The following is a 16,745-nucleotide window of genomic DNA, read 5'->3' on the forward strand; positions in this document are numbered from 1 at the left end:
CAATCTCGGTGATGTAGTCCATGAGGATCGACGTCGAGTTGTACATGGCTTGGCGCGCGAGCGAATTCGTCGCCAAGTGCTTCCAGAACGACCGGTTGAGAAGCTGGTCCATGGCCACGACCAGGAGGATGTTCAAGATCAAACCGCCAGCAATCGCACCGCTGACGCGGATGTAAAAACTGCTGTAAAAGTTGATAAAGACGCCGTCAAGCTTCTGCACGGCCATCGTGAGGTCTTGCCGCACGCCGTTGTTGTACTCGATGAACGCAGGGACGTAAAAGAGAAGGACGGCGCTGAGGTACAAGGACGTGACGCTCGTGAAATTGCAAAAGCCCATGAGTTTGCTTTCGCCACAGTAGCTCGCGCTGGACACGAGGTTGACGAGGAACTTGAGCACCTTTAGAAACGCACAGTTGAGCCAAAGCAAGCGCGTACTGAGCGCAAATGTCTGGATCGACATCCACGGGTCCGCCTTGAGTTGGTTGAACCAGTTGACTTCGCGGATGAACATGATGCCACGGCCCATGTCGAGGATGACGCCGGTCGTATACAGCAGCACAAAGATGTCCGAGTTGTAGCAAAACATATCAAAGCGGAGCGCCTTGGAGACGTGCGGGTACTTCTCGGGCAGCACCGTCTTGACGACGCGGTGCAGAAACGACTGGATCGAGTGCACATCGGCGTCCTGCCACTGCACCGTCCGTCGGCTCGCAATGTAGCCGCCGAGCGCAAACACCAGCGCAATGCACTTGAGGTAGTTGGAGACCGAGCTAAAGACGCTTTGCTGGAGCATGAGCCCGTTCGACCACAGTGCGCCTTCGACGTGCGACGTGTTGGTGATTTTGAGCGTCTTGGCGGTCGTGTTGTAAGTCATCGTGAGCTCGCACGACGCGTAGCCAAAGCTCGCGATCGGGACACACCCGGTGCAAAAGCACTTTGGCTGGTACCGGTAAAACGAGACGTTTAACATTTGCGGCGTCGAGACGTTCTTGACCGGGATCGGCTCAGTGAGGCGCATGTCGGTTTGTTGGCGGGTGGGGGTATACCCCAAAGCGGCGAGCTGGAGGTGGTTCATCGAGCCATTCGCGAGGTTGACCGAGCCTTCGTCGGTCGACACGTGTGTGAACGCATTTCCGCGCAGAAACGTGATTGCATCTTGGACAACACCGAGCTGCGGGCTGCCGTTCGCAAGGTCCACGGGGTACGTCTTCTTGAAAATGGTGCAAAACGTGGCAAATGTCGAGTCCATGACAAACGTGCCAGCGTCGAGGAGGTAGATGTTCGGGTTGCTCGGCGTCACGAGGTTCGTGAGCGTGTAGTTCATGTTCCAGGCGCCAATGTTGGACACATCGCGGAGGCTCCAGCCCTTGGGAAAGGCGTAGAGACTCGCGAGTTGGCCAGTGTTTGTGATCGTGGCCACCGCCGTCGCGTACATGTAGCCGTTGCCGACAAAGTCGTTGATGGCCCAGTTGTTGAAGAGCGCGTCGATGCACACAAGCGCGACGACGAGGATACCGAGCACGTAGGCGCCAAAGGTCAAGACCTGCTGAATGCGAAGGCTCGCCTTGGCATACAGCGTATGGCCTTGACCAGCGCCTGGGTGCATCGCGTAGATCTGGCTCTGGCTCTTGGACTTGACGACAACATTGCTTGAGCGGCGTCGGCTGGACATTGCTGGATGGCGCCAAAATCGACTCTGATGCAACCGTCTTGAACCCTTGTAAGCGCCAAAATTAGCCGCGAGTTTCACGGCCATAGAAACCACATATCAAAAAATATATGAAAGCAGGCTTAATTTGGGTTGACGGCTTGGTGCCAGCGACGTTAAGCCCAGCATCAGTGCGTCGTTGGCGGGCGGGTCGATTTCTGCACTGAGAATACGGGAAGCGGGTGGGTGTTCCGGCACACAACCTCGAAAAGCGGTCACATCACCGAACTCAGTCAGTGGAACTGAGTGGCTATATGCGCAGGGCTATAAATACGCTCGCACCTCGGGACGACGCCATCGCAATCGTCATCGAAGTGTTATAAGTATGGTACATGGACGAGGCAAAAATACAGTCGAGCCTCGCTGCTGCCCTCGGGTGTCGCGGTGTGTGCAAGCTCGTGCGTTGTGACGTCGTCGCTCTCTGTCCCGTGTCCCAACTTTGACGTCGGGGATGGCCGGCGAGAAATAATAGTCACGCACATTGCTATATAGCCTTTTACGCGCGTTAGCGTTCTGATTGCGAGCCAAAAAGATGGTCGCATACGTAAGTGTGTTGACCAGATCAATGTGCCACGATCGTCTCGGTGAGCTCCGTTTTGAGCTCTCTATTCGGCATCAAAACACCCCGGTCCTTGCATTTGTTTGGCGAATCTGGAGACACGATGGAACGGTTACATGGACGATGTGCGAAGTCATCATCAGTTGGCCCAAGGCGATTCCCAGCATGGCCGCCGCAACGTCCCTTGGTTGTTAGCCGCAGCAAAGTGGAGCACTCCTTCGTCGCGCTATGGTCAAATGCCTCCATGAACTAGGAAGAAGCGAATTGTATCGACTAAATTAAGGGATATTTCCGTGGCGATCACGGCTGGTTAAACTCGTAGAGGACAGTGGCGAGGTCTTCATCGTAGTAGCTCTCGTCCGACACTGTGCACACCGGCGGCGGCACTGTCGGCGGCGGCGCGCAAGCCGACTGTATGACCATCGCGAGCACAGACGTTTGCTGGACAAGCGCCTGGAGTTGGACCTCGAGGCGGTCCATGGTGACGCGCAGATCGTCAACCTCGCTTTTGGAGACGCCGTCGTCGGCGATGTGGTAGGTCTTGCGCCGAATGGCCTTCATGGCCTCGGGCGCGTCTCGTCGAAAGTGGGGATGCTGGAAGCTAAACTGAGCCTCGTCTCGCTTGCGCTGGCGGAAGCGGGTCTTCTCGAAGCCGTAGAAGCGCAGTTGACGCGAAAACGAGGCAAAGTTGTTGTGGTTAAAGTAGCGCGACAGGAGGCTGCCCTCGAGCGTCTTGACGTCATAGACTAGGAACGCGTCGCCGGCCGATGACCAGGACAGCACCGACGGCGGGCTCTGTGACAGCATCGAATACGTCTTTTGCAAAAACACCGACGACGACGCCATCCCAAATGCAAAATGCGCCAACAATTCATTTTCGAGCTTTGACAGATGGTTCCTACTGCTGGACAGCGACACAGATGGTGGTGGTAGGCATGCCAGATGGCCAACTGCAAGAGATGTTGACTCGGACATCGCACACACCGGCGTCGTTGCCACTTGGCCTCCACCAGTGCATTAGCAAGACGACCTCGGAAAGATCCCCGCGCGTCGTTGGGCCAGGAACTTGCAGCGCGTCCCACACCACGACCGCAGCCCGGTTAGTGAGCAAACCAAAATCGCTTCTCGTAACGCCACGTCATGGGTGTCTTCGTCGGAACAGCGCAAGTGGCCGTTCGTGAAGTCGCCCCGTGGGCTTCGCGCCGACGCGCTGAATCAGTTGAGCGATTGGTTGTCGGTCCGAGGTGCACCCCTCTACCCCTCTCACCAAGTGTAGCCCAAGCAGCGAAATGGCGCCAACACCGCCGCCTGCACAGAGATCAAGCGAGAGCGAAGCGCCAACTAAGCACTGAGAGCGCTGCGAGATACGGAGGCGATAGTGCTACACCTATTGTAGTGGTATCGCATTACGTTGGCTGCGTTTTGATTTGTTTAGCCCTGTCTTGGACACATCAAGATGAGTTATAGCTATGGATGTACCGTGCCTCCGAAGCGTCCGGAACCGACAGGACCAGTGGACGGACGCTGTCACACGCATGATAACCACAAGCATTTTGCGTCTTGATGATTACGTCCACGACTTGCGCTGGCTCGCCGACGAAGCCGCTTTACTCTTGGTCGCCATGCTGCTCTTGGTCGGTCGACTCGCGCGGCGCATGCGCGTCGCGTCGGCACTCGCAATCGACTTGGCCGTTTGCATGATCTTTTGCGTCTTGACGCTCGCCTCGTAGACGCGCAGCGGGTCTTTATTCGTCTTGATTGACGTCGTTGCGCTGCGCAGTGACGCCATGTCACGGACGTCCTTGTCATCGTCGTTCGGCAGGACATCGAAGCGCGTGTGCCACACGTCGCGCACTGTAGCTTCAAAGACACTGTCGTCGTCGAGCGTGTTGCTGACCATCTCGTAGTAGGCTTCAAATTCCGCCTGCGTCACAAGCCCTACATCGGTCTCAGTACCTCTGCAGGCGACAAGAGGGTGCGAGACCCGAGGGCGGCAGCACGAACGCGTCGTGCAAGCCGGTGTGAATTTGGGCCTCTGAGCACTTGCCGGAGCGGACGTCCGGGTGGCTGCTCGGGTCAAAGCGCGCGATGAAGTCGCCGTATGGTAAACTGCCGTTCTAGTCACACCGAGCATGAGCAACGCTTTCATATACGAAGCTTCGCGCCTTGTCTGCGTCCAACGCGCGGAACGTTCGCCGCACGATCGCGCAACGGGCGTCGGGCAGGCGCTCCACGAGCAACTGCTGTACGAGCGATGCAAAGCTCATTCTCCCCGTGTCGTTGGGGTCGTAGAGCTCAAAGAGCACGCGCCAGTCCTTGTCCGAGAGAATGACCCCGGCGTCCTTCATCGTATTCTTAAACTCGGCGAGCGACAGTGTGGGTGTGCGCTTGGCGCGCCGCAGCACGCAGGCATACGCGGGGACCCCGATCGCCTGCATCTGCGCTTTCACCCGAGCAATCACGCCTCTCTTCCCCGCGTCGAGACTGGCGAGGTCAATGGCTCCGTCCTCGTCTCTCGGGTCGGTAGCTGGCGCAGACGAGCTACCGTTGTAGAGGAGTGAGCTCGCCGAGTCGGTCGACATCCACGCCGATGTCATCCTTGGAAAATGACCTTTTGCAAGTTGGACCGGCTGCACGGAATTCGAAATGGTCGATTTGGCCGTGCGTGGCCGGACCGAGCTCCACGCGGCGGCGACAGGCGCGCGGACGCGCCAAGCGTTGGTGATCATATTCGCAAAGGCCTCGTCATTGTCGATGACGTTGCTCAGGTGTTGATAGTACTGTGCAAAGTCGTCGTACGTCACGACGCTACTCGTCTTGGCGCGCGACGGGTCAAAGAACGTACTGAGGAACTCGGTGAGCACTTCGACGTCCGTCTTGAGACCGGACCGGACGTCCGGGTGCTTGCTCGTGTCATATCGACCCTTGATGTCGGACGCCGAGAGGACGCCATTGCCGTCATAGTCCAACGCATCAAAGGCGGCGCGGACGACCGCGATTCGCGCCGCGTTCATGGGCTCAGAGAGCGCGGCGAGGAACTCGTCGAGGTCGATGCTGTCGCTGCGATCGACGTCAAAGAGCTCAAAGAGGCGCCTTGCGTCCCTCTCCGAGACGTCAAGCTTGAGGTCCTTGAGCGCGCTCTTGAACGCGCTGCACGGAATACCCCCGCCGCTGCTTGTCATGAGGCGGAAGCGGCGCGAGAGGCCCTGGAGCCCGGATGCGCCCATGGCCTTGAGCTGCGTCTTGATCTGCGACAGAATGAAAGCCATGCCGTGGTCGATCTCGTCGGCTTTGGGCTTGGTCGTTGGCCCCGACAAGGACGACAAGCTTCGCGCTTCGTTGACCTTGGAGGACCTGTGCAACATATAAGTCCTACTTCTACGAGTAGAAAAGGCTGGCGACGTACGCAGCCGTTGTCGTGCGCCGCAGGACGTGGGTCGTGCGCCGGCCGCCGTATTCGTCGCCGGCGTCGCCATGCTGTCGCAGTACTAACCACAGACGCTCAATCGCAACTGCAAGATGGAACGACTACCTTGGCCCGCGTTCTCCTTGTCGCGCTGAAGGGCCTTCCCAAAGCAAAACGACTTTGGCGGCAGCGTGTACGACGCCTGCTTGGCCTCACCGATGCCCGCCACGTGCTTGGACGCGACCGTCTTGAGCGGCTGGCGCGGCTACAGGCGCCGTGAAGCCAAGCCACCCGTAAGGCATGGGCGAAGTTACGAGAAAGTTGGTCTTGTAGTAGGCAGCAAAGTCGGCAAAGGACACCGACCCGCGCTGGCCGACGTCCATGTCGACGATGGCGCTGACGATGTTCTGGTTGGTGGGCTCGACGCCGAGGGCCTGCAGGAGTCCACCCATCTCGCTGCGGTCGATGGCGCCATCCCGCGACGTGTCGAAGCGGTCGAAGATCTCGCGCGCCCGCTCCATGCTGCGCGTTGTCGACTTGCCTGCCCAAGATACCAGTCCGTTGGCATTTATAGGCGACATACAATACCAAAGATGCACAAGATCTGCCGTTTCCACAGCCACTATACCTGACACCATTTTACGATGTTTACAAAAACAAGTTAGTATTGAAATAGTGTAACCGCTTACAAAAACATAAAGACGGATGTGAGCTGCCTCTTCAACGGTCGTGGACAACTTGTGCAATCCTTGAGCCAGAGAATGATCCAGCAAGCTACCACAATATCGCCCACCGCTCGGTGATTCCTGGTGGTAAATAGCCCATGAACCGCCGCTCCACAATGGACATCAGTACCCTCAAAGCCAGCCAGTTTAGCAGAGCCCCGTCAAGGCGCTGCAAACGCCAACCATCGTGGTACCAGCACTAGCAGTATTACGTCTACCTACAGTACTAACGTTAGCGAGCACTGAACGCACGTCCTCGCCGAGAAACGCCACTTCGATAGAAATCGTTCTGGATTTGGCGGCCCCTGAACTGCGCGGTTGCCCTCCGCCGCGTCACGCGCCCTTTCCGCCCATTCCAGTGCACTCTGCTGATCATAGACAAGTTGTCGTCACATCCTTGTCAAGTCTACGCTGTGGCGTCAGTGCGTATTTCTATGGCCGTGCCGCAGCGCGCCACCCTTTGGCTCGGTAATGGCAACCCACATTCTCCATTTCACATTATTGACCAATCCCATGCATGGAAACCTGGCGTTTTAGCCAATCCATGCGGAGGTAACATCACTCTGAGTTGGCCACGCAACCGGACACCATCCGGTCGGCGGCCTTTCGTTTCGTTTTGCATTGCATATTGCGTGTTGCCTCGCGTACCTTGCACATGGCGGTGCTCGACGACATCCGCGACCTGCTCCAGGCCATCTGCGAGGCGCCGACGCAGCTGCCATCGCTCGACGAGTACCAAGCGTTCCTCGATGAGTGGCGGCAGCAGGCCTCTGCGGTGCTAACGACGCTGGACCAGCAGAGCGAGACCGAGACGATGCGGTCCGACCTCATGAGCGACACCATGAGCATGTTCTCGCTCGACCCGTCGTCGCTCGCAAGCACCACGGACGCTGCGGCCATTACGCACTTGGACATTGCGGTACTGCATGCGTCACCGTTCTTACTGCGCCTGCCCGACAACCGGCTCCTGCCGCTGCCCGAGCTCAACATTCGCCACGAGCAACGGAGCTTGCACAAGATCTTCCACGAGAGCAAGCGCGCGCTGCGGACAATGCAAGGTGTCATGACGGTCGACTCGCTGCGCGAAGTCCTCGACCGCGACGTCCAGGTGCTGCACTTTAGCGGCCATGGCGGCGTCGTCGCGTCCGGCCCCGACGCTCTCGTGTTCGAGGACCCGCACGCGACCGGTCTCGGGCAGCTCGTCGATGCGCACCACCTCTCGTCGATCCTGCGCGCTGGCTGCGCGTCCACCAGCGTCAAGCTTGTCTTTGTCTCGTCCTGCCACTCGGCCGACGTCGGCCGCGTCTTTATCAGCGCTGGCGTCGAGCACGTGGTCTGCGCGCGCCAAGACGAACGCGTCCTCGACGAGACGTCCATCTTGTTTGCGCAATCGTTCTACCACGCGCTCGTATACGGCAAGACGGTCCCACAGGCGTTTGAGATCGCGCAGACCCGCGTCCGCGCCGAAGCCGCCGACGAAAGCGACAAGTTCTTATTGCTGCAGAGCCCCAAGGTCCACGCTGCGTGCGGCCTCGCCGAGTACGCACACTGTGCGTGCGTGTCGAGCCCGCTCTTTTCGGAAATCCCGATCGGGCCCTACGTGACGCTGACGCAGCATTTACACCACGCGAGTCGACCGAGCAGCAGCAGTCTCCCGCCCATGCCATCGGTCTTTCTCGGTCGAGAGATGGAGCTCCACGCGCTCTGCAGCGCCCTTCCGTCGCAGCGCCTTCTCACGATCCGCGGCTCACCCGGTACGTCATCGAGGCTATCGTGGTTGATAGATTGATAGTTCTATATCTTGAAACTAGGCATAGGAAAGAGCACGTGCGCGCTCAAGGTCGCCCACTACCTCGCCGAACGCCACGTGTACGAGCACGGCGTCTTCTTTGTGAGCGCGCGCGGCGTGCAAAGCGTCGAGTCGCTCGAGGCGTCGATCCGGTCGGCCGTTCTGGCCGATGACGCGGCGTCGTCGATGGTCCACGCGCCGCTCTCGTCGTTCCTCCACCATGTCCTCTTGGTTTTGGACAACATGGAGGACCCGTACCAAGCCAATGGCGCGGCTGTTCAGACCTTCCTGCGCTCGCTTCTCGACTCGTGTCCGCAGCTGCGACTCATTGTGACATCGCGACTCGCGATGCAAATGCCCGACGAGAAGATCATGAGTCTCAACCGGCTCTCGAGCGTCCACGCCGTCCGCCTCTTTGTCAAGAAGGCGCCGAGACGGTTGCAAGAAGCCACCGACTACTGCGCCGCGCCCGGAGCGCTCGAAGACCAGCTGCGCGACCACCCGCTCCTCGCTTTCCTCGACGGCCATCCCCAAGCCATCTCGCTCTGCGCGTCGCTGCTTCTCGACAAGACGCTACCGGAGCTCACGCAAGCCATGGTGGCGCCGGACGCGTCGGCGTCACTGCCACCTTTAATGGCGTCGCTCACCGTCTCGGTCGCGTCGCTCCCGAGCGACGACGTGCGCAAGTTCTTTGCACTCCAGGGCCTATTTCCCGGCGGCGGCCTCGCGATGGACTACAAGGCGATGCTGGGAGCCGACTTTGAGGCCCACGCGTCGCTCCTCGTGCGCTTCTCGCTCTTGCAGAAGCAGTACCCGCAGGCAAAGGTGGTCCGGGACCCGATCATGCTCAGCGCGTGGACGCACTACAGCGGGTACGTGGGCGGGCGCGACAAGTTTACGTCCGTGCACCGCAGTCGCAAGGCCAACCAAGAAGAGAAGGTGCAGACCACCGTGTCCCAAGCCACGATGCTGTCGCTCTCAACCATCTACTCGACGTTTCCATTCATCTCGAGCTTTGCGCGCCTTTGGCTCTCGAATGAGCCGGTGATCGGCCAGAGCCTCGAGAAGCTCAGCGCCAAGCATTTTCAAAAGAGCATCCGGTGGATCTACCGCTACATTGGCACGTTTGGTCCGTTCTCGTCGGCCGCGTACGTGCTCTTTGACATTCAGGAGCCGAACCTCTGGATGTGCCTCGAGCGCTTCCTCGAGAAACACCAAGATGCCGCCACCGACAGTAAGCGCGAGCTCGTGGCGCTGCCCGGCGCGTCCGATATGGACGTCAACTCGAGCGAAGACGCGCCGTCATCGTCGTACACGCACACGGTGACGACAACGACCGACGATCCGAGCGCCGAACTGAGCAGCGAAAGCAGCGACAAGACCACCGAGCCCAAAAAAGTTGTCCGCAAGAAGCACCGCAAGTCGGACCCGAAGCTCGCGCTGGTCGTGGCCGATATGGCGTGCCACTTTGCCCACACGCTGTACCTGGCGGGCCGCCATGACGGCGCGACCCGGGCCGCGACGCTCGGCATCGGTCTCTGCAAGCAGTATGGCTTCCGCGGCGTGGAAGCCAATTTGCGAAAACTCATGGGCGTCATCTTGGTACATATTGTCTATTTGACAATATTTATACATGCGGATCATGTGCCTAGATCAACGAAAAGAAGCTCGACGACGCCAAGGCGCAATTTGGCATTGCGCTCATTCTCTACAAGTCGACCGTCTCCAAGATTGGCCATGCGACCGCCATGACAGGCATCGGCCTCGTGCACTCGCGCCAGGGCAACCTGCGAGGTACTTCTATATAGTAGTTTCAAATGTTGTCCTTGATTGACAAGACACTTTGTCTTAGGCGCCCACTCGTGCTTTGCAAAGGCGCTGACCATGTACGAGTGGAGCCACCACGTGGTCGGACAGCTCAACTGCCACCAGCGCCTCGGCCACCTCGAGAAGAAGCTCAAGCTCGGCGAAGAGAGCGACGTGACGCAGCACTACGCCGCGTCTCGCCGACTCCAAGGCGACCTCAACCTCCATCGCAAGGAAGATCAGGACGGGCTTCGCTGGGTCGGCCACGAGATGAGTCTCCTCCTCGAGATCGCCGACACGCACGTTGCGTCGACAAAGAAGTCAAACCAGGCGCGCTACACCAAGGCGTTGGCCAGCAGTACGAGTACCGTGGCGCCGACCGTCGAGAGCAGCGACGAGAGCAGTTTTGCCAAGCGAAAAACGTACGACAGCTCGCGGCGCCGGTCCAGCGGCAACCAAAAACACCTCTTCCCCGACCCGACGCCCGTCCCCTAACAACATTCAAAGTCTCAACTCCAAGTCAGCTCTTATTCCGCCGGCGTCAAGTACGCGGGAGTGTACAGTGTGCTTGTCGATGCCGAGGACGTCTTTGTGGGCGGAAACGACCGTCGCCGCTTGGGTTGGTCGCCAAGGACGACGTCGTGGTTCATGCTCTGCGGCGCGAGGACGCTAATCTCCTTGTCCAGCTCGAGCTCTTCCGCGACATCTTCAATGTCGTCGTCGCGGTCATCGGACTTGGCCGCCTTCTTCGCCGTCTTCCAGTCGCTCGCGGGCTTGGCCGAAAAGTCGACTTGGTTGTCGGCGATGGGGATCCCGTCGAGCGTTGCATTGTCCTGGATGGCTTTCATCACTCCCTCGGGCTTGAACTGGAGGAGGTTGCGAATGCCAAAGAGCTCGCCGTGTTGCTACGACCGTGTCAGTTTTGTATCAGAGTATCAAGTCGCATACGCCTTTGACGCCAATGATGGCTTCGAAATACCGTGGCCCCATCTTGCCTTTGAGCGTCGTGTCGGTGAGCTGTTGCTTGTATATCTACAGGGGACTGAGTACAATATTGTCCTACAGTCGATGCAAAAGGAACCTGGCGGGCGTAGATCATCTCTTCAATCGTGCCGAGCGTAATGAGCCGAAACACCTTGACGTCCCGCGTCTGCCCGATGCGGTACGCGCGGTCCTGCGCCTGGCAGTCGTGCGCCGGGTTCCAGCTCGGATCAAAGATGACAACGTTCGTCGCGCTCGTAATGTTGAGGCCGAGACCGCCGGCTTTGGTCGAGATGAGAAACACACTGAGCGTCGGGTCGCGGTTGAAGCGCTGGACGAGCTGGAGCCGCTCGTCGACCTTGGTCGACCCGTCGAGTCGCACGTACGCGCAAGCTTTCGAGATCAAAAACTAGGCGACCATAGCTTTAGACGAGCACCGTCGATATGTCTTACAGCTTGGAGAATATCGAGCATGCGCACGCTGCGACTAAAGAGCAGCACCTACATATCGACCGCATTCGACTATAACTCATCTTTGTCAAGAACCTTCTCGTGCTTGCGCATCCAGATCGAGAGGAGCTTCTCGAGTACGACCATTTTCCCGCAGAGCGCCGTGTTCATCTTCTCAAAGAGGCCTTGTGCTTGGTAGAGCCCAATTTTGTCCTATTCCATAACTTTGAATTCCGAAACCCTAAACCTTGACAAAACGACGGACGAGGTCGGTGCCAAATGCGACAGTCGCAAAGGCTTTGGTCGCTGCTTGGACGTCGTCCGGGTCTCGTGCATTGACGCGCAAGAGGTCCAAGTGGTTCGAGAGCTTGAGCAGCTACATCGAACGCCATAAGAAGAAGCTCGTCGCTCTCTTTTGTCGACCTGGGCAATGCACGGAAACTGAATACACGCCGGGCACGCTTGACAGGCTTCGTCATCAGGATGGTGCTTTTGCCACAGGACGCCCCCCGAGACGTAGCAGCACCGCCGCCGGGTCTTGTTCCGGCCGCAGTCGCACGGGTCGTCGCCGGTAATGAGCACTTTAAAGTCGGGCGACGCAATCACGCGGTCGTAGACAGCGCGCTGGAGCGGTGTGAGCTCGCAAAACACAATCTTGTCGAATTTTTGAATTCGCGTAAAGTCCGGGTGGATCCTACAACAAAAATTCTTGTGAGAAATCCCATACAAATGAAAAACAGTGCAGACGATTTGTCGCGGCGGAGATAGTAGGGCACGAGGCAGTCGCGCAGCTGCTTTTCTTTGGCTCGCGCGCGCTCGACGGCTTCGGGCGCCGCCGATTTTTTGCGCGCAAATTTGATGTCGTCGGCGTAGTAGGACCGAAACTCGCTCACGCTGCCGAGCTACACAAGACACATTGTACACTATGAGCGAGAAGTAGAGGGGCTACCGAGCCTTCGTGGATTGTGTTGAGGAGGCAGTGGAGCTCGTCCGTGTCGTTCTGCATGAGGGTGCCCGTGAGCCCGAGCCGGCGCTTGCATGAAAGTGCCTGGACGGCTTTCGTGGCTTGCGATTCCGGGTTCTTCAAGCAGTGCATCTCGTCGAGAACTATGAGGTACCACGGCACGGCTTGGATCTGCGCCAAGTTGGCCTTTAAAATGTCGTAGCTGCAAATGACAATCTCGTGGGTCCCGCTAATTTCGATCAATATGAGACATGCATACGAGGTCGACAAATGCAAAAAATGTAAAAAAAGGAAAAATGTAGGTGCGACGACGGTAGCAGGCGCCAATGGCACAAGCTCGGTGCCATCGGCGTCGTGACGTTGCGCATCGCATCGTTCGAACCCTTGCGCAGACAAATGCTTCGTCCGTACACCGGTGGTCTCTTCCTCCCACACCAAAACTGTCATGATCGACAGCGCTGGCGTGGTCCGACTTAAACTCGTGGGGTTCTTTGCTTTTGGACAAGTTCGCCGCAGTCTGCACCACACAAGAGCGGCATGCGCCGTGGGCAGACGTGCGTCGGCGTCCGTCGATATCCATGCAAGTATGCAGACGTACCGAGACAGGGACGCCAAGATCGCCTCTCGCTCCTGTCGTTTGCCGTTCAGAATCACAGGGCGACAGCACATCCAGAGCTTGAGTTCGAGCTCCCAATTCATGAGGAGCGACGCCGGCACAACAATCTATCTCGTTTTGACCACCAAAACTCCAAAATTGAGCTCAAAAATCGGACGTACGAGGATCGGCGGAGGTATCCCGTTCAAGTCAAACTCGACCGGCTCGCGACGTGACGCGCTCCGGAGACGAGTGCGGTACGCTTCCTTGTCGCTCGATGTGCCTGAGTCATAGATATTTGTATGGAAATGGACGCTTATTGTTCGCACCGTCTTTGAAGAGCAGCGCCGAGAGGAGACCAATGACTTGAATCGTCTTGCCAAGACCCATTTCGTCGCCTATCAATCAAGACAGATTGTCTTTTCAGCAAATTTGAACAAATCGTACCGAGAATCGCGCCGCGATTCTCAACGACGGCCTGGAACATCCACGCGACACCTTCGCGCTGGTACGGTTGGAGAAACCGGTTGAGGCGGCTGGGGACTTGGACGCGGCGCGAGTAGACTTCGTTTGGGGCGTCGAGTAGCACGAGTGGCTCGTCGATCGCTCCCTATTCCACCTACCTGAGTCGTGCTTGAGAGGTAGTATCGAGCTACCTCGGGCGGCGACAGCCGAGGCCAAGTACTCTCGTCGTCGTCATCCTCCTCGTCGTTGGCATTGACCGTATCTTTGACTCCGGTGCTTGATTGCCGGCGCTACGCAGGTAAGGATGGTGAAAGCTCAATGTCAATGGGGAGTGCTCACTACCTTGGGTGCGGACGCCGTCGACAGTGGCTGGCTCTTTCGCTTGGGCGCCACGTCCGACGCAGAGGCAGTGGTCGCTGGCTTGGCACGTGGGCGCGACGTATCGGGGGCAACGGGCGCAGCGTCGCTAAGCCAGTCGTCGTCGTCGCTCAAGTTGCCGTCGGACGGTCCCGGCGCCGCCTCGGCACGCTGCAAGGCGTCGAGCAGCGCGTTTTGCGTGATCAGCTGCGTTCGCGGGGCTGCGGCATGGCGCTGCACGGGCTTGGTCGTATGGAGCCCGAACGGCGAGACGTACGTCGGCTGGATGTCGACGACTTGCTGCGGCGTGTGCTCGGCGTCGGGCGTCGGAGGCAACGATGGGTATGCGATTGTCCATGCGTCTCTGTCCGCTTCTGTTGAGGCTGTCGGTCGCGTGGTAGACGGTGGCGGCTCACGAGGATGGCCTGTCGCGGGTCGCTTTGTCGACTGCAAGGGTATCGCCAGGTCGGTGGCAGGGCAGTCGACCGTTGCAGGCGCGGATGACGATGGTTTGGCCGCTACGGCATCTTGTGAGGCTGGTTCTTTGGGCTCGGCTCGTGGCGGCGGGGTGGCCTTGGCTGCGTTCTGGAAGACGGGAAGGCTGCTCGCGCGAGGGTTGAGCGCCAGGAGCCGTTCGAAGACCGACATCATGGGCTTCTTCTCGGCGGGTGTCCATGGCGCGGACGTGCTTAGCGCGGCAGGCCGAGGCTGAGGGATCGGTCGGTCGACGCCAGCTTGCGACGCGGCGCTACGGGCCAGCGGCAGTCCGCCGTCGCTCTCGTCGTCGCTACTTGGGAGCAAGTCCATCGGCGTCAATGTCCCATTTCACCCATTTATAGGATCTATCCTAGTTGTTGGTTTCAAATTCGGTTCGAATCGGACAAGTCCGAAATGCAGGACGACCGTGCGCGCCACGAGCAACTTCAACAAGATTGGCAGGACAAATGCACAAATGCGTTTGATTGGCCGCCCACTCTTGGGCTGAAATCAGGACACGTGACGCCTAGAACCAGGGCACACGAATCCTTGGAATAGAGCTTACGCTGTTGCCCATCTGTGCACCGACAGGCCACCTACGTTGTGGGTACCCTTGGCACATTTTACGGGCTTCAGCAACTACTGGTAGTTCCTTCTCGACCGACAAAGCTGACCTACAATGGCACAGAACGCTGACCGGTATCGATGCAACAGCCTCTCAATTGGTATGAGTACACTGTCGTGGCGGCCATCGCAGCAGCTTCTTTCGTTATTTTCACGAATCTTAAGCGTGGTTTGCCCGCCAAAAAGCCAGCAGCTTCGCGAACGCTCCGAGGCTCGGACGGATAACTCACGGGCCGGCCCACGAACCCACGTGGCGCTTGCGTGATCGCGGTCCCGTGATTCGTTATGTCCATGCTGGTGCGTCGGGCGCGAGTGAGTGAAGGTCGTACATACACTCCGCAAAGGCTGGTGCTTTCGACGGTTTTCAATCGAATGCGGCTATTTGCACGCCACTTGGCGCGCGTAAGCATCGCGTTTACGGTTGCAAGCACTGCATCACCGTACGTTCCTGAAGCGATCGAAGCCGCCTGTCCTACGTCCTGTTTCCTTCTCTTCTTCGACGCTTGCGTCTTGGCGATGATGAGAGCTGTGATGATGGACTCGCAGCGTCTTCCTGCCTCCATGCGCCAAGCAATATGGAGCGCTTGGGTGCTCGAACTTCTGCAGTGGCGAGAGATAATAAGGTGCAGCGGTGGATGGAAGATAATACAACGAAGACAGGTTGGTTGATTTAGACTATGCAAATGTGTACACCTTGTAGACGACCTAGTCTTGGGGGAAGGTAGGTCGGGTGGGCGGCCTCATATTCGGATGAGATAGAAGGCCTGAAGGCGTCGTCAAGTGCGGTCGTGGAGTTGCAGTGTTCATGACTCGAGAGGGAGGCCCAGCGGCTCGAATCCCATGGCCTTGTCGGTCGCAAACGAGCCAAAAAAATCATAGTCAAACTCGGCGTAGAGGTCGCTGGCTTCAATCTCGAGCATGTCGTTGACCATGGACGATGTGGCGTCGGCGATGGGGGTGGGCGCCATGTACATCTCGTCGTCGTCGACGGCCTCGGCGTACTCGTGCACCATGGACGTGAGGAGGCTGATCTGGTCACTGAGCGTCGAGAGCTGCGTCTGGAGCGTCGTCATCTTGCTCTTGAGCATATCGATGTCTTCCTTGTCCCACTTGGAGTTGGGCTCAGTGCACGTCTTGCGGCGAATTGACGCCATCTTCTCCGGGTCGTCGCGGCGGAACTTGGCGTGCGTGAACTCCCACATGCTCGAGCCGAGCTCGGACGCGGGGTGGACCTCGAGCTTCTTGGTCTTGTCGAAGCCGTAAAAGCGCAGCTGGCGCGCAAACGAGGCAAAGTTGTTGTGCTTGAAGTAGAGTGGCAGCATCGTCTTCTCAAAGGCCTTGGGCGACTTGACGACAAAGGACCGGCCGTTGTTGCTCCAGGCGGCGATCTCGGGCGCGCAGCAGCCCAGCATGTCAAAGGTCTTCTGCAGGAAGACAGGGATGCTCATTGTGGTAGTAGTCGAAGAAAGTAGATCTGAGCGTGAGTCGGCAAACTCGGCAATGCCCAGCTGGTGCCATCGCCCGTGCGGGGGCAATTCCTTTCAAACGATATTGCGAAAACTCTTCGAAACGCCTTGTCGGTAGATAGCTGTATCTTTGTATGGAACTCTGGGCAGGCCCATCTCGCACGCTTGCTTTCAAGGAGTTTCTCCTGAAACGTGTTGATGGGATTGATCATGAGATCAAGCGCCCACTTCGGGTCGTTTTCATTGGCTATAATGAGCGATTACGAGCGCACTTTGCACCACGTGGGAGCCAGTGTGTGGTTAGTATTTCTCGCCAACCGGTAAACACATGTGGGCCGGCCCCGGTCCTTTTGGCGCGCGGAGCATCGGTCGC

The 16,745-nt window shown here is 58.3% G+C and overlaps 6 protein-coding genes across 6 annotated transcripts; 1 reads left to right on the forward strand and 5 right to left on the reverse strand.

Moving 5' to 3' along the window:
* Positions 1–138: 138 nt before the first annotated feature.
* Positions 139–1,672, reverse strand: SDRG_14858 (hypothetical protein; the record flags this gene model as incomplete). Its single annotated transcript, XM_008621016.1, has 2 exons — positions 139–214; positions 258–1,672. The coding sequence occupies 2 exons, from the start codon at positions 1,670–1,672 to the stop codon at positions 139–141; spliced, it is 1,491 nt and encodes a 496-aa protein (XP_008619238.1).
* An 845-nt stretch (positions 1,673–2,517) lies between these two features.
* On the reverse strand, positions 2,518–3,113 carry SDRG_14859 (hypothetical protein; the record flags this gene model as incomplete). The annotated part of the gene is made up of 1 exon (XM_008621017.1): positions 2,518–3,113. One exon carries the CDS (start codon positions 3,111–3,113, stop codon positions 2,568–2,570), a length of 546 nt encoding a protein of 181 aa, XP_008619239.1. The 3' UTR covers positions 2,518–2,567.
* A 525-nt stretch (positions 3,114–3,638) lies between these two features.
* Positions 3,639–6,249, reverse strand: SDRG_14860 (hypothetical protein). The gene is made up of 6 exons (XM_008621018.1): positions 5,988–6,249; positions 5,800–5,938; positions 5,674–5,755; positions 4,433–5,621; positions 4,252–4,384; positions 3,639–4,205 (listed from the first exon to the last, which is right to left on the reverse strand). The coding sequence occupies exons 1-6, from the start codon at positions 6,192–6,194 to the stop codon at positions 3,835–3,837; spliced, it is 2,121 nt and encodes a 706-aa protein (XP_008619240.1). The 5' UTR covers positions 6,195–6,249; the 3' UTR covers positions 3,639–3,834.
* An 804-nt stretch (positions 6,250–7,053) lies between these two features.
* SDRG_14861 (hypothetical protein) lies at positions 7,054–10,488 on the forward strand (the record flags this gene model as incomplete). Its single annotated transcript, XM_008621019.1, has 4 exons — positions 7,054–8,152; positions 8,210–9,789; positions 9,840–9,981; positions 10,040–10,488. The coding sequence occupies 4 exons, from the start codon at positions 7,054–7,056 to the stop codon at positions 10,486–10,488; spliced, it is 3,270 nt and encodes a 1,089-aa protein (XP_008619241.1).
* A 32-nt stretch (positions 10,489–10,520) lies between these two features.
* SDRG_14862 (hypothetical protein) lies at positions 10,521–14,718 on the reverse strand (the record flags this gene model as incomplete). Its single annotated transcript, XM_008621020.1, has 15 exons — positions 13,791–14,718; positions 13,640–13,738; positions 13,431–13,593; positions 13,313–13,381; positions 13,166–13,266; positions 12,987–13,111; positions 12,374–12,617; positions 12,172–12,326; positions 11,848–12,118; positions 11,690–11,800; positions 11,521–11,637; positions 11,428–11,475; positions 11,075–11,383; positions 10,942–11,025; positions 10,521–10,898 (listed from the first exon to the last, which is right to left on the reverse strand). Exons 1-15 carry the CDS (start codon positions 14,610–14,612, stop codon positions 10,521–10,523), a joined length of 3,096 nt encoding a protein of 1,031 aa, XP_008619242.1. The 5' UTR covers positions 14,613–14,718.
* Positions 14,719–15,542: 824 nt separating this feature from the next.
* On the reverse strand, positions 15,543–16,435 carry SDRG_14863 (hypothetical protein). The gene has a single exon (XM_008621021.1). It carries the CDS (start codon positions 16,352–16,354, stop codon positions 15,710–15,712), a length of 645 nt encoding a protein of 214 aa, XP_008619243.1. The 5' UTR covers positions 16,355–16,435; the 3' UTR covers positions 15,543–15,709.
* Positions 16,436–16,745: the final 310 nt, after the last annotated feature.

Source organism: Saprolegnia diclina, assembly GCF_000281045.1.
Source record: "Saprolegnia diclina VS20 unplaced genomic scaffold supercont1.79, whole genome shotgun sequence".
In the NCBI taxonomy this organism is placed as follows: Eukaryota; Oomycota; class Saprolegniomycetes; order Saprolegniales; family Saprolegniaceae; genus Saprolegnia; species Saprolegnia diclina.